Raw genomic sequence first — 14,194 nt, forward strand, 5'->3', positions numbered from 1 at the left:
CTGGCCCAGGGCCTTGTCCAGGTTGTTCTTGATGGTGTCCAGGAAGTCCGACGTGTTCAGGAAGTGCTCGTTCAGCTTCACACTGCGGGGAGAACACCGCTCAGGTGAGGCCCTTCCAGGCACAGCCTGAACTTGGACACCTGGGGAGCCGCCCTCCCGCGCCCGTGGGGAGGGGCACACCCAGGCTGCAGGTCAAAGGTTGCCTAGAGCCCACAAGTTCAGCAGGGATTTGTACAGACGGCCGTGGCAAGGCTGAGCCCCCAGCCTCGGAGACGGGAAGATGAGGGCAAATCCACGGCGCGCAGGGCTGTGGACCTGTCCGGCCCCAGGCCCTTGGCAGCTCAGCTGATATGAGAATGGGGAGGGGGGGAGGTGCCTCTGAGAGGGTCCTATGGCTTCTTCCCACCAGGGGAAGAAGGTTCCAGAAGGCCAGCCCCTCCCTCTGCTACCAGCCACGCACTTGCTGAGGCCGTGGATGCAGCCGGCCAGGTCCTTGGTCATGGCTCCGCTCTCCACTGTCTGGACACACACCTTCTCCAGGGTCTGTGCAAACCTGCGGGGGACGGACCAGAGTGAGGCCCCGGCGGTGCAGAGCCAGGGCCCAGAGCCGCCCTGGGCCAGCTCGGGCCCCTCCCTCTCGGCGCACCTGATGAGGTCCTGGTTCCCGTCCAGCTTTCCCCGGTGCTCCAGGCCGCGCGTCCAGGCAAAGATGCTGGCGATGGGGTTGGTGCTAGTAGGCCGGCCCTGAGGACAGGGGTCGTAGGGGGATCAGGAGCCAAACTGGCGGCAAGGGGGCCACCTGAACACAGCTGCCCACCCCTAGGCTGACAGGTCAGCCCCATCCCCCCAGCCCTCAGCGCCAGCGGGTTCTGCGCCCCTGGGGCAGAGGGGCATGCGACCACAGTCCCTACACTCACCTTCTGGTGCTCCCTATAATGGCGGGTGACCGTCCCATGAGCAGCCTCAGCCTCAATGGTCTTCCCATCCGGGCAGACCAGCACAGACGTCATCAGGCCAAGGGAGCCAAAGCCTAAAGAGTGGGGGAAGACCCTCCGTTCGGTGCCGGCACCCTCCTCAGACCGCCGGGGTGGAGCCCCCCTGCCCCTCTGCTGGGAGGAGGGGCCTCTCAGCTCATGACCCCCCACAGCACGTGGGAGGAAGGCCACTGTCTGGGGCTTGCCCACCCTTGTCCTGAGTCTCCAGGGCCCAGCACAGGGCAGGGGGACATTCTAAGGTGGCTGTCGTCAGCCTGTCAACACACTGGGTCCCCATCTCCAGGTGCCCCAGAGTCCCCCGGCCCCAAGACCCCAAGAGTTCTGCCCACCCAGCCTGGCTCGCAACCACACGGTTCATTCAAGCAGTGCCGGCCACCGCACGACAACGATCGCTCTGTCTGCTGCTCTGTCAGGCTACTTCAGAGCTCTGTGATTTATTTCCAAAGTCACCCAAATCCAAATGTCAACCTTTTCCACTGTCAAGGTCCCCTGGGCTTCAAAAACACCCCACGGCACCAGAATAAGAATTGTGTAAGTCCCAAGAAAGAAGAAGTGAAAACCTCTACAGGATAATTAGTGGTCTAAGAACTGCTGCTGCTGAGGCTTCGGAAAGGGTCCCTTCTCCACGTTTCCGGGACCTTCACACTCGCCTGTTGCTTATTTACTTCAGAGTAACTTTCATGCCCTTCTCTCGTCTGCTATGGCTTCTCATCCTTCCACCCTAGACTGGAATTGTTCTCATAAGAGGATCACCACCACACTTATCCAAATAAAGCCAAAGGTTTTTTTTTTTTTAAAGATTTTATTTTTTTAATGTTTTATTTATTTCTAGGAGAGAGAGAGAGACAGCGTGAGCCGGGGAGGGTCAGAGAGAGAGGGAGTCACAGACTGAAACAGGCTCCAGGCTCTAAGCTGGCAGTCAGCACAGAGCCCGACGCGGGGCTCGAACCCACGAACCGCGAGATCATGACCTGAGCGAAAGTCGGACGCTTAACCGACTAAGCCACCCAGGCGCCCCTAAAGCCAAAGGTTTTTAAGAAACATGAGGACCTTATGTGTTTTCCTTGCAACTGAGGTGGGCTTCTCGTTCCTTCTTATCAGGAGCAAGACCTCAAACCGTCTCATGCACCCTGTTTTCTCTTCCACTGTCAATGCTTTACCTGCTGTCCACTCCCCACCACCTTTCCTGTTCTTGTGCCCAACACAACTGGGCGAGTTCTTTTGTTTTTTTTTTTAAGATTTTACTTTAAAAAGAAGATTTTACTTTAAAATTCTACTCTATTCTAATTTAAAAAAAAATTTTAATGTTTTATTTATTTCTGAGAGAGAAAGAGACAGTGTGAGCAGGGGAGGGTCAGAGAGAGAGGGAGACACAGAATCCGAAACAGGCTCCAGGCTCTGAGCTGTCAGCACAGAGCCCGACTCGGAGCTTGAACCCACAAACTGCGAGATCATGACCTGAGCCGAAGTTGGACGCTCAACCGACTGAGCCACCCAGGTGCCCCTTCTATTCTAATTTTTTGAGAGAAAGAGAGAGAGCATGCACGCACACATGTGGTTAGAGGGGAAGAGAAAATCTCAGCAGGCTCCATGCCCAGCGTGGAGCCGGACACGGGGCTCAGGACCACGACTGTGAGATCACGACCTGAGATGAAATCAAGAGTCGGACGCTTAACCAACTGAGCCACCCAGGCGCCCCTAAGAAGATTTTGTATTTTAAGTGATCTCTACACCCAACTTGAGGCAGGAAATCACAGTCCCTGAGATCGAGAGTCGCCTGCTCCTGCGACCAAGCCAGCCGGGCACAATCGGGCTATTTCTTATGGCTACGTCTCTAACGGTCTCATCCATGCTCTCTGGTGCAATGCCAGTGATCGCTTGGGGGACACTCCAGGGCGTGGGGCTTTGCCATCCTCCCTAGCACTCGCCTACATCCAACAGGTTTCCTGTGCAAAACGAATTCTCTGTAATTCAAAAAGCCCCCGGTTGCGCTCAAACCCATTTTTCTATTGGAGCCAGACCGAGCCCAAGCCTGGAGGCACAGTCACTTGGCCCCGTCATGGGCAGGAATGACCTCAAAGCTGACACGCTTAGCCCCTTAGAACGTGAATTCCTAGGTTCTCCTTTTTCCGGAACAGCAGCCTTAGTAATACATGAGTCCGAACCTAATTCGTGATCCTTTCTCCCACAAATGCCAGAGAGCTCCTGCCCGCTGTGTCCCCGGGGAGCCCGCGAGGAAGCGGCCAGCCCCAGTCCTGCTGCCACACTGGACACATTTTCTACGAAGGGGGTCCGAAAATCCCCCCAGCCAGAGAAGACCAACAATGCACCCCCTGGGGAGCAGGGTGCTCCCAGCATACCCTGCGCCAGGATGTCTGACTGCACATCTCCATCGTAGTTCTTGCAGGCCCACACGAAGCCGCCTGAAGACTTGAGGACCTGAGCCACCATGTCATCGATGAGCCGGTGCTCGTACCAGATCTTATTCTTGTCGAAGTCGGTCTTATAGTGCCTGGGAGCGAAAGGGCCTGCTGTGGGGAGAGGGCAGGAGGCTGACAGATTGAGGATCTGTCCCCAAGCTCAGAGCTGAGCCAAATGCGCCGGGACAGTGGCCACCCTGTAGGATAGGGGGCCCGGGGGACAGGCGGGAAGGGCAGTGGGGTCCTTGGGAAGCAATAAAGGGAGAGGCCGTTACTTCTCAAAGATTTCCTGGAAGATGTCCTTGAAGCGCCCGTCATAGGCCTTCAGAATGGTGTTCTTGGTGCTCATGTATAGCGGCCATTTCTTCTGGATGGCGTACTGGAAACAGCTGTGCGCAAAGCCTGAGATGGACTGCGGGGGGAGAGAGCGAGGTCCCTGGCACGGGGCCCGGCCGGCCTGCGACGGCCCAGCCCTCCCTGGTCCCCGGCGCCAGGCCCAGGCCCTGGGAATAGCATCCCTTCCCTCCATATACGACCCACGCCTGCAGTACGGGTGAATCCCGCCACCCTGGAGTGAGCATCTGCTGTTTCTGCTCACCCAGGGCCCCCTCCCCACTTCTGGGAGGAAACAGCCCCCAAACTTTGCTTCGGAAAACTACCTTCCTCTCCCCAATTCTTAGGTCGTGTGGCTGGGGTGAAGCTACCTTCCGCAGCCCACCCGCCGGGCTCCAGAGCTGACAGTGTGTCCCGGCCTATTCTATCTGAGCCCTCTCCATGGCTGGCTCTGAGAGAGTCACGTGACCCAGACCTGGTACTTTCACTGGAAAGAAAAAAAAGGCTCTTTTCTGATAGGGTAAAGCAAGTCAGCAGGGGATAAGCCTGGAATTCTTGGTGGCCCCTTCCTCACAACCTGAGGACGAGGGCAACCACAGAAGGGATGAAAGCCAAGAGATGGGGAAGGGGAGGGCGCCTGGGGGCTCAGTCGGTTAAGCATCTGACTTCAGCTCAGGTCATGATCTCACAGTTCATGGGTTCGAGCCCCGTGTCGGGCTCTGTGCTGACAGCTAGCTCGCAGCCTGGAGCCTGTTTCGGATTCTGTGTCTCCCTCTCTCTCTGCCCCTCCCCTGCTCATGCTGTCTCTCTCTCTCTCTACCTCAGAAATAAATAAGACATTTAAAAAAATTAAAAAAAAAAAAAAGAGAGATGAGGAAGGGGGAAAAATGCTTATCCAGCTCGCTTAAGCTAAGAGTCCAGGCAACTAACGTGCCCCCAGAGGCGTGGCGGAGAATGAGTGCGGGAGCATCTGGCTAAGCAGGGGTCGTCGGGCTCACTCCACACCAGGCCCACCGCGGGTGCTCCCGAAACAGCCAACATGCATCGCCCACAGGCGTCAGACCTTCCACAGGCCACCGATGCAGGAGTAGTAAGGATAACCACCCCCAAGCGGCCCCAGGGGGAGGACAGCCTCGGGAGGAGGGAACCCCAGAGCCACCCGCCAGGCCTCACCTCGTCCGTGTTATACATGCCCATCCCCACGCCGCCGGCCGGGAAATTGTACACCTCCCACTCCTTAGCGCCGCTGCCGTCCTTCGGGGAGAAGACAATCTTGAACGTGCCGGCCCGGTCGACCACGAAGTCTGTAGCCTTGTACTGCAGAGACAAGAGCAGGGCTCAGGCCAGGGGTGCCGAGGGGGGGGGGGGCCTAGGCCCGTGGGAGCCAAGTCCTGCCTCTTGCCGGGCCCACCTGGTCGCCGTGGGCGTGCCTGCCGATGGTGATGGGCTTGGTCCAGCCCGGGACGAGGCGTGGGATGTTTTTGCAGATGATGGGTTCCCGGAAGACAGTCCCTCCTAGGATGTTTCGGATGGTTCCATTGGGACTCTTCCACATCTTCTTCAGCTTGAACTCTAGGAGGACAAAGATGAAGGGACCCCACTTCAGCCCCCACCTTCCAACCAAAACTTGAACCCTAAGCGAGAACACAGCCAGACGGGAGCCCTAAACATCAGCCTGAGGAATGTCTAGAATACAAATACGTGGGCTCTGGGACCAGACTTCTAGTTTTGTGTGTGCGTGTTTTTTTTTTTTTAATGTTTGTTTATTTTTAAGAGAGAGACAGAGCACAAGCAGAGGTGGGTTAGAGAGAGAGGGAGACACAGAATCCGAAGCAGGTCCAGGCTCCAAGCTGTCAGCACAGAGCCCGACACGGGGCTCGAACTCATGAACCGTGAGATCATGACCTGAGCCGAAGTCGGACGCTTAACTGACTGAGCCACCCAGGTGCCCCTCTGGGATCAGATTTCTTGGCTTCAAGGTCCAGCTCCACCACCTCTAACTGCGAGTTTTATGCAAGTGAGTTAACCTGAGCTATAAAATGAAGTTACTGATAAAAACACCTAGCATCTTGGGTTGTCGTGAGGCTTAAATAAACCTCTCTGTAAAGTGCCCAGAACAGTGCTTGGCAACTGCTCCGTCAGCTACTATATTATTCCCACGTCACACGTGGATGGGGCTCGGTCTGACGAACTCACTGCGGATGTTCTGTTCCAGCCTCAGTAGTGCCACAAACCACAGGGTCCAACCCACGTTACTAGGACTGTGGCTCTCAACTTCCTTCTCCATAAAATAGGGATACAGAAATCCCAGGGGGGCTCAGCAGAAATCAAAAGAAAACCCACAGAAAAGAGCTTGGCACTAAACTGATCCCAACGCCCTAGGGTCAGGTACAAACCCGAAAGACGGAAGGTCTGGAGTGTTTGGAAATGTGCTTTGAATGCTTCCTTCTGGCTCCCTCACACCGCAGGACACGGGCAGAGAGAGAGCTCAGCAAAGCCCTGAACGACCCTTTCTCGAACTTTCCAACCCTGGCCCCTTTATCCACACAGTGGTGCCATGTTTCATGAAACCCTCAAAGGTGCTCCCCAGAAGCAGGGGCCGGCAGCCAGTCCAAGGCTGGTGAGGGCACCTCGCCCAGACCTGTCCGTGGCCGCAGGGACAGGGGACAGACCTGCAGTGCCAAAACAGTGCAGGACACCAGCAGTGCTCCCGGAGCCCTGAAGGATACGAGGCTGACACACGGCCCTCCGCCGGACAGAGGTGGCCCCGGGGTGTCTCTCTGAACCTGCCTGCAGAACAATCCAGGGGGGCAGCGGGGCAGGCTGCCCGAGGCGCTGCCCTTACTGTGACGCATCAGCATCAGCTTCCTCCTCGCTGGCACCCACAACACCGATGCGGGCCGGGGCCACACGGCACAGCAGAGACACCACAGGCCCCAGAACGAGCGACATGGATTCTGTGCCAGCCTCTCACTGGCCCTCCCAGCCCCCTCTTCAGGAACCTTCCACCGCCTCCCGGGAAGTTGCAGGGAGACGGGGTTCGTGCCGCAGCCCCCCCGGCCCCAGCCCACCCACCTCCGCACCCTCACACCTTCCACCCGGGCTTCATCGGGGGTGATGGTGGCACATTTGACAGCCACACTGTACTTCTGGGTGGCCAACGCGGAGTCTATGGTGACCTGGTCGTTGGTCTGGTCACGGTTTGGGAGCCCCAGGTCAAAATACTTGAGCTGGACGTCCACGTGCGGCAGGATGAGCTAGAGACAGAAGAGTGGGGCAAGGCATCAGCCCAGATGACTATGACTCAGGGCCAGGAGGGTGCCGTGGCCGAGGACACCCAGTCAGGCCAGGGAGGAGAGAAGGCCAGCGGAGGAAGGGGCCAGCGCAGCAGAGGGGCCAGGCGCAAGCTGTCCGGATGCCAGGGCTCCGGACAGAGGCCCGAAGACCAGGCCACAGGCCCTCGCAGGGCAGGGCCCGGCCCCCAGCATGGACCTCAATGACCCAGCAACGTGCCGAACCCCAGGCCCAAGTGCACCTAGATTTCCCTGTTAAGTGGGTTCTCTCTTCTTCCCCATCCAGAAGGGGCAATTCTCAACCTCTTCTTGAGGACAGACCCACAATCCGGGGTCTTCACGTGGACAACAAGCTCCCCCAGGCAGATCCTAAACCCGGTGGCTTTGGAGAAGCCACACTGGGAACCATCTGCCATGACGGCTCAAAGCTATCACTGTCATACGACCCACCACAGCCACGAATCTAAGAAAGCGTTGTGTGCCCGGCTGCAGGCTGGCACATCAAGCCCACCCTCTTTTCACTCCCTCTAGAAGGCACAGCTGCAGGTGGGGCATCAGGACGGATCTGACACAGGACCAGCCTTGAATTTGCACACGTTCGGTAAAACGTGCAAGCTCTGGCACCCGCACAAGGCAGCCCGCTGAGGACGGGCCCTGCCTAATGTCCTAAGGACCTGGTCTGGTCTGGACGCAACGAAGGGGAGACAGAAAGGCCAGAAACAGGGCTGCCGCCGCCGCCCACCAGGGTAACAGGTGAACGCTGGGGCCTGACGCGGGGCCCAGGAGGCCTGTGCAGGACCTACCTTCTCCTTGATGAACTGCCAGATGATCCGGGTCATCTCATCGCCGTCCATCTCCACCACCGGCTTCGCCACCTTGATCCTCTTATCGGCATCTAGAACCGGTACACACAGCGATCATGCCTGCGAAGGGGGGGTCCTGGGGGAGCTCCTCCTCCCCCACGGGACCTGCCCTGCACCCAGGAGAGGGCAGTGTCTGCCAGGGCCCAGTCACCCACACTCACTCCCCCTCAGCAGGACCAGCTCCCAGGCAGGGCCGCCAGGGGGGCCCGGACCCCTCCCCCCACCCCCCAAGGACGGCCAGCTAGGGCTCAAAGATGGCGGCCTGACCCATCAGATCCTCTCCCCTGGAATTTGAAGGCAGAGGAGCCCAACACTGAGGACAAGAGCCAATCCGGGCCACCTGTCCGGTAGCAAGTAGGGGAGGGAAGGCCTAGGGGCTGTCTCCACCCAGCTCCTGGGGCAGCCGCTGTGGCCCAACCCCAGCAATTCTATGAGCTTCCCTGTAACCTTGTTACAAGAGCCCAACTAAATCTAAGGGCGGACGGAAACTGTACTGGCACCTCCTCTGCGCCTGACACGGTCCCCACACCCTTTATGTGACTCTTTTTCATTCTCACACCACTCCTAAAGGGAATATGGCTATCTCCACTTTAGGGGTGCCTGGGCAGCTCCAGCGGTTAAGCATCCCACTTTGGCTCAGGTCATGATCTCACGGTTTGTGAGTTCTAGCCCCGCGTCAGGCTCTGAGCTGACAGCTCAGAGCCTGGAGCCTGCTTCGGATTCTGTGTCTCCCTCTCTCTCTGCCCCTCCCCCGCTTGTGCTCTGTCTCTCAAAAATAAACAAACATTGAAAAAAAAATTAAATGTGGTGCAACTGAGGCTCCGAGAGTTTACCAGCTTACTCCCAAAGGCTACACAGCTTGAGGACAACAGATCTGCCAGGATTCACACCTTTCTCAGGGGAAAGCCGGGGCTTAAGGCACCCAGAATGGAACTCGGAACCTGGCAGGCTGGCGAGTCCTGCCAGAGAAGCATCAGAAGTCCAAAGAGACGGTGGAGGAGGACAGGAGCCGGGGAGGCTCTTCAAGGAAAGTCTGACTCATCAGAAAAACCAACAGTCTAGCAAGTGAATTCCAAAGAAATCTCCAGAAAAAGGCCCCTCCAATTAAATCAGTGCAGGCCATCTTGAGTGAGGCTCGTTGAACCTTACCCTGTAGCACGGAGGTGCCCACGCCCCAGCACGCTCCTCCACCCACAGCTGGGCCACAGCCATCGGAAGGCACTCACCGTGGACACCCGGGCAGGGGAAGACAGCTGAGAACTGGGCTCTGCCCCCAGCAGAGCCCCCTCAGCCCTCACTTAGGGCCCATTTACTCTTAGGTTACGCACAGTCCTTACAGGTGTGGGCCTGAAACTAAAAGACCATGATCCATCACCTAAGCACATTTAAAACAGAAGTGACCGAGGGGCACCTGGGTGGCTCAGTTGGTTAAGCATCTGACTTCGGTTCAGGTCATGATCTCATGATTTAAGAGTTCAAGTCCTGCGCTGGGCTCTGTGCTGACAGTTCAGAGCCTGGAGCCTGCTTCAGATTCCGTCTCTCACCCTCTCTCTCTCTCTCTAGCCTGCTTCGGATTCTGTGTGTGTGTGTGTGTGTCTCTCTCTGCCCCTCCCCTGCTCTCTCTCTCAAAAGTAAATAAACATTGAAAAAAAATTTTAAAACAGAAAAGACCAAAGCCCAACAGACCCCCCACATGTCACTGCCCTACAACACACACCACAGCCAGGGCTCGTGCTGACATCCCCAACCTGCTAAGAAAAAGGTGAATTATGTGCAGCAAAATGACTCACTCTCCAAAGATGTGCACGATCTAAAAATAATCTCCCAAAGACGTGCAAACAGGTTTGTTTGTTCTAAATCTAAAAGGAATCTTGGAGGTGGTTTAGGAAGACAAATGAGATGCAGGAAGTAAGGCTTGTGTCAGTGTCAGGACTGAACTCAGGTCTCTGGCCCCAGTGCGGCCTCTGGACACCCTCGCGGGTCATGTGTAGAGAAGCAGAAGGCAAACAGAGACTCCAAACATTCCATTCTCAGTTGGAGAACAAGGTGAACTCTGCTGGCACCTCTCCACGACCCCTTCCAGGACCCAAGCCACAGAATTCCTTCACCTTTCCGGGTTGAAAGCTTGGGTGGAAAGGGCTTTGGGACTTCCAGTAAGTCTACTACGCTGTGGCACAGTGAGCTTCATTTTGTTTTGTTTAATTTCTTTTAACATTTATCTCTGAGAGAGACAGAGAGCGCAAGCAGGGGAGGGACACCAAGAGGGGGAGACAGAAGATCCGAAGCAGGTTCCATGCTGTCAGCTCAGAGCCATGCAGGGCTCAAACTCAAGAAACCGTGAGACCATGACTTGAGTCGAAATCAAGAGTAGTACGCTCAACCGGCTGAGCCCCGCCCCCCAGCTGCCCCGAGCTGGCTTAGTTTAGAAGAGCATCTCCTCTGAGTTAATGTCATGAGAGGTAACCTAGGTTGTCGCGATGCACTGAACCTCCCATAATCATAATCCCTAAGGAGAATTCATTTGTGGCCAGTCTTAGAGATTTCCGCCTCGCTGGGCTCCACTGAAGTTTTGGGCTTCAGACACAGCAGCCTGTGGGCTGTGGACACCGCACCTCCTCCATCTGGGAGTTCAATGTCACGATCACAGCAGGCAGCCCTCCCTGTGGTGCTGCAGGTGTCAAACCCTCAGAGACCACAGGACCCACTTATTTACAACCAGGTGCTAAGCACCTCTTCCTGAAGCACCAAAAAACCATAAGGGTTCCTGGCCTAAAAGAGTGAGTGTGGAAGGGAAAACTACAGATAATGGACAGAGAACAGGCAGTCCAGTTATCAAAGTCAGGAGAACAGCCTCCCCAAAGAGGGTCTTCCCAGGACTGGGGGCGGCCCTGGGAGCCAAAGCAGCAGAGACTCTTGACTGGCTCCCCTCAGTGTTTTTAAAAAAGTATATTAATTGGTGACCAAGGCTTTAAAATCAGGTGATTTCAACAACAACAAACCAACAAAGAGCCAATTAATAAATGGGCAAAGGACCTGAATAAACATCTCTCCAATATATAAGGCCAATAAGCATATGAAAAGCTGTCCCACAGCACCCACCATTGGGGAAATGCAAATCAAAATCACAAGGAGATACCACCTCACACTCAGGAGGATGGCTACCAACAAACCAAACAAAAAACCCCAAAACAGAAAGCAAGGGTTGGTGACCACATGGAAAAGTTGGAACCCTTGCATACAACGGGTGAGAACAGACAACATTGCAGCCGCTATGGAAGGCAGGATGGTGGTTCCTCAAAAAATTAAAGATAGAACCGCCATACTGTTCAGCAATCCCACTTCTAGATATGTATCCAAAATAATTAAAAGCAGGGTCTCAAAGAGACATCTGTACACCCATGTCCATACCAGAATTATTCACAATAGGCAAGAGGTAGAAGCAATTCAAGAGTCCATCAAGGAACGAAGGGATAAACAAAATGCGGTATGAGCCTTCAAGAGAACAGGGCTCTGGAAACCGACCCAGGAAGGTTAAGAAAAACGTCCCTCCGAAAGGTTATATGATGCTCACAATTTCAAGTTTCTCCAAGACGGGGCTCCCTACTGCTTAAATGTGGATGTACTTGCTCAGAAACTGAAAAAGGAAGTGCCGCCATTGTTAGCAAAAGCAATGGATCTGGACCTACCTCAATAGCTTTTGCTGCTCGTTCTTTTGTTTCAAATTCCACAAAGCCAGTTTCCCTTGGGATGGCCAGGAGACTTACAAGGTGGCATACTTATATAAATAACATCGCCACATTTCCCACACGCTTTCAATCCAGCGGTGATTAACATTTCTGAACTCTTATAATAAGTTAGAAGCAGTAGTAAATAGGCAAGGAATTAATAACCATATTCCTTTTTTTTTAATGTTTTTTATTTATTTCTGATAGCGACAGCATGAGCAGGGGAGGGTCAGAGAGAGAGGGAGACACAGAATCTGAAGACAGGCTCCAGGCTCTGAGCTGTCAGCACAGAGCCCGACGCGGGGCTCGAGCTCACGAACCGTGAGATCATGAGCTGAGCTGAAGTCGGACGCTTAACCGACTGAGCCACCCAGGCGCCCCTAATAACCGTATTCCTTTTTCACAATTCCCATACCGTACCCAGAAAGTCAATACATTTTAAGTTGAGTATTTTTTACAGGGGTATGTACATAGATTGGAATATTCAACCTTAAAAATTAAGACAATGCAAGCACAAGGTACAGCAGGAATAAATCTTGAGAATATGATGTGCGGAGTGAAATAAGCCAGTCACAAAATGAAAAACACTGTCTGATTTTACTTACACGCGGTACCTAAAAGCAGTCAAATGCACAGAAACAGAAAGTAGAATGGTGGTTGCCAGGGGCTGGGGGAGGAGGGAATGGGGAGCTGTTGTTACATGGGTACAGAGTTTCAGTTTTGCAAGCTGATGAAGCTCTTGGGGGTTGGCTGTCCAACAGTGTGAAAGTACTTAACACTGCTGAACAGCACACTTAAAAATGGTCAGGGCAGGACATTTTTGTTATGTGGTTTTTCACCACAATAAAAATAAGAAATAATAGTTTTTAAGTTTTTAAAAATCTAAACCACTCAAGGGGCACCTGAGTGGCTCAGTCGGTCAAGCATCCCACTGGGGCTCAGGTCATGATCTCCCGGTCTGTGAGTTCGAGCCCAGCTTCGGGCTCTGTGCCGACAGCTCACAACTCAGAGCCTAGAGGCTGCTTCAGGTTCTGTCTGGGTCTCTCTGCCTTCCCCAGTCATGCTCTGTCTCTCTCTCTCTCTCTCTCTCTCTCTCTCTCAAATATAAAATAAACATTAAAAAAAATTTTTTTTTAAATCTAAACCACTCAAAACAAAAACAACCCAGGAGATTTTGCACAAAAATCCAGTCTCTCTTGAAGAGTAAGTTGCTTCCACCACACCGAGCTGGGTCCTCACTCACGGGAAGATTGGGCTGCGCTGAGGACAGCCTCCCCCCAAGATTCGAGGCCTATCACATACCCTCCAGAGGACACATGCCCCAAGGCATCAGAGTAGGAGACCTTGTGTGTGGTTCAGCCAATATGACAGAGGCACCCCCACCGTCCGCCCCTCCCTGGGTGACAAGAGATGACAAGCCATCTGAAATCCAAGGAACAGTGCTGGGGGCTGGGGGGGGGGCTCCCTGAAGGTTCCAAGGGACAGCCACCATGAACTCTTCAGATGACATGTTGCACACTGGCCTCTTGGCCAGAGTGTGGGATGGAATTACACCAGTCCACGGAAGCCCAGGAGGCCAACTCTCCTCTCCGTCTGGGATTCCTAGCACCCAACACCAAGTACGGATTTCAAAACCCGGCCCCAGTCTCGGGATTGGCCTGCTGCTCCAAATTCAAGGCTCAAGGTCCCTCCCAAGATGGCCACTCCCAAGAGTAAGCGCTTTACTACATGCCTACCCTGGCTGTGGGCCAAGCACTGCGAAGCCAGCATGGGCCAGCAGAATGTGGGGAGAAGCCCCCGGGTTCTGGGGAGTGCAAGAGGGCAGGGCAGCAAATCTGGAAGGGACTTGCTTGGCGTCATCCTTCACGCCTCCCCATTCCCTCACACGCACGTGCAAACCATCGAAACATCCGATTGGCTCTTCCTTCAAAATACATCCAGAATCCAACCACTTCTCACCACTCCCAGGGCCAATAACCTTGTCAAAGTATCAATGCAGCTGTTAAAACGTAAATCAGGGGGCACCTGGGTGTCTCAGTCGGTTGAGCATCCGACTTCGGCTCAAATCTTCGCTCGGTTTGTGGGTTCAAGCCCTGCGTGGGGTCTGTGCTGACAGCTCAGAGCCTGGAGCCTGGCAAAGGTGCACTCCTCCATCCCTCACTTCTCCATCACGGCCTGGCACCTGATAACCAAATGGCCTGTTGCCTTTGTTTCCTCGATGCCTCATTCAAGGAGGTCTTTCTCTCCCCCGGCCCCATCCAAACTTCCTCGCACACCTTCCTGGCATATTTATTCTCCATACACCACGCCAGCCAACTTCTACCTTGTCGTACTGACAGTCCCGCATTACAGTTTAGGCTCCAGACAGGCAGAAATCTTTGCTCTTCCTCCTGGCTCTGTCCCCAGCACACGGCAGAAGCACAATAGTTGCTGAAGTCACAAATGAACGTCAAGTCACAGTCTGTTTGGTCTATAGTAACGGCTGCCCTGCCCCCACCTCCTGTTGGGATGAAATGTGCTCCCTCCTCTTCCCCAGTTCCTGGGATGCATTGCCAGACCGAGGCC

General features: G+C 54.6%; 1 protein-coding gene across 1 annotated transcript in view; it reads right to left on the minus strand.

Moving 5' to 3' along the window:
- Positions 1–7,932, minus strand: part of IDH2 (isocitrate dehydrogenase (NADP(+)) 2) — a 9,081-nt gene extending 1,149 nt beyond the window's left edge. Inside the window, exons 1-10 of the mRNA XM_077774263.1 lie at positions 7,845–7,932; positions 6,840–7,005; positions 5,160–5,320; positions 4,922–5,065; positions 3,691–3,827; positions 3,356–3,507; positions 918–1,030; positions 647–744; positions 461–553; positions 6–82 (exon numbers count right to left, since the gene is read on the minus strand). Coding sequence (XP_077630389.1) covers positions 6–82; positions 461–553; positions 647–744; positions 918–1,030; positions 3,356–3,507; positions 3,691–3,827; positions 4,922–5,065; positions 5,160–5,320; positions 6,840–7,005; positions 7,845–7,895 — 1,192 coding nt within the window. The 5' untranslated portion in view covers positions 7,896–7,932. The remainder of the gene's footprint in view (positions 1–5; positions 83–460; positions 554–646; positions 745–917; positions 1,031–3,355; positions 3,508–3,690; positions 3,828–4,921; positions 5,066–5,159; positions 5,321–6,839; positions 7,006–7,844) is intronic.
- Positions 7,933–14,194: the final 6,262 nt, after the last annotated feature.

The sequence above is a fragment of the Crocuta crocuta genome, unplaced genomic scaffold (assembly GCF_008692635.1).
Source record: "Crocuta crocuta isolate KB4526 unplaced genomic scaffold, BGI_CrCroc_1.0 scaffold7, whole genome shotgun sequence".
Taxonomy (NCBI): Eukaryota; Metazoa; Chordata; class Mammalia; order Carnivora; family Hyaenidae; genus Crocuta; species Crocuta crocuta.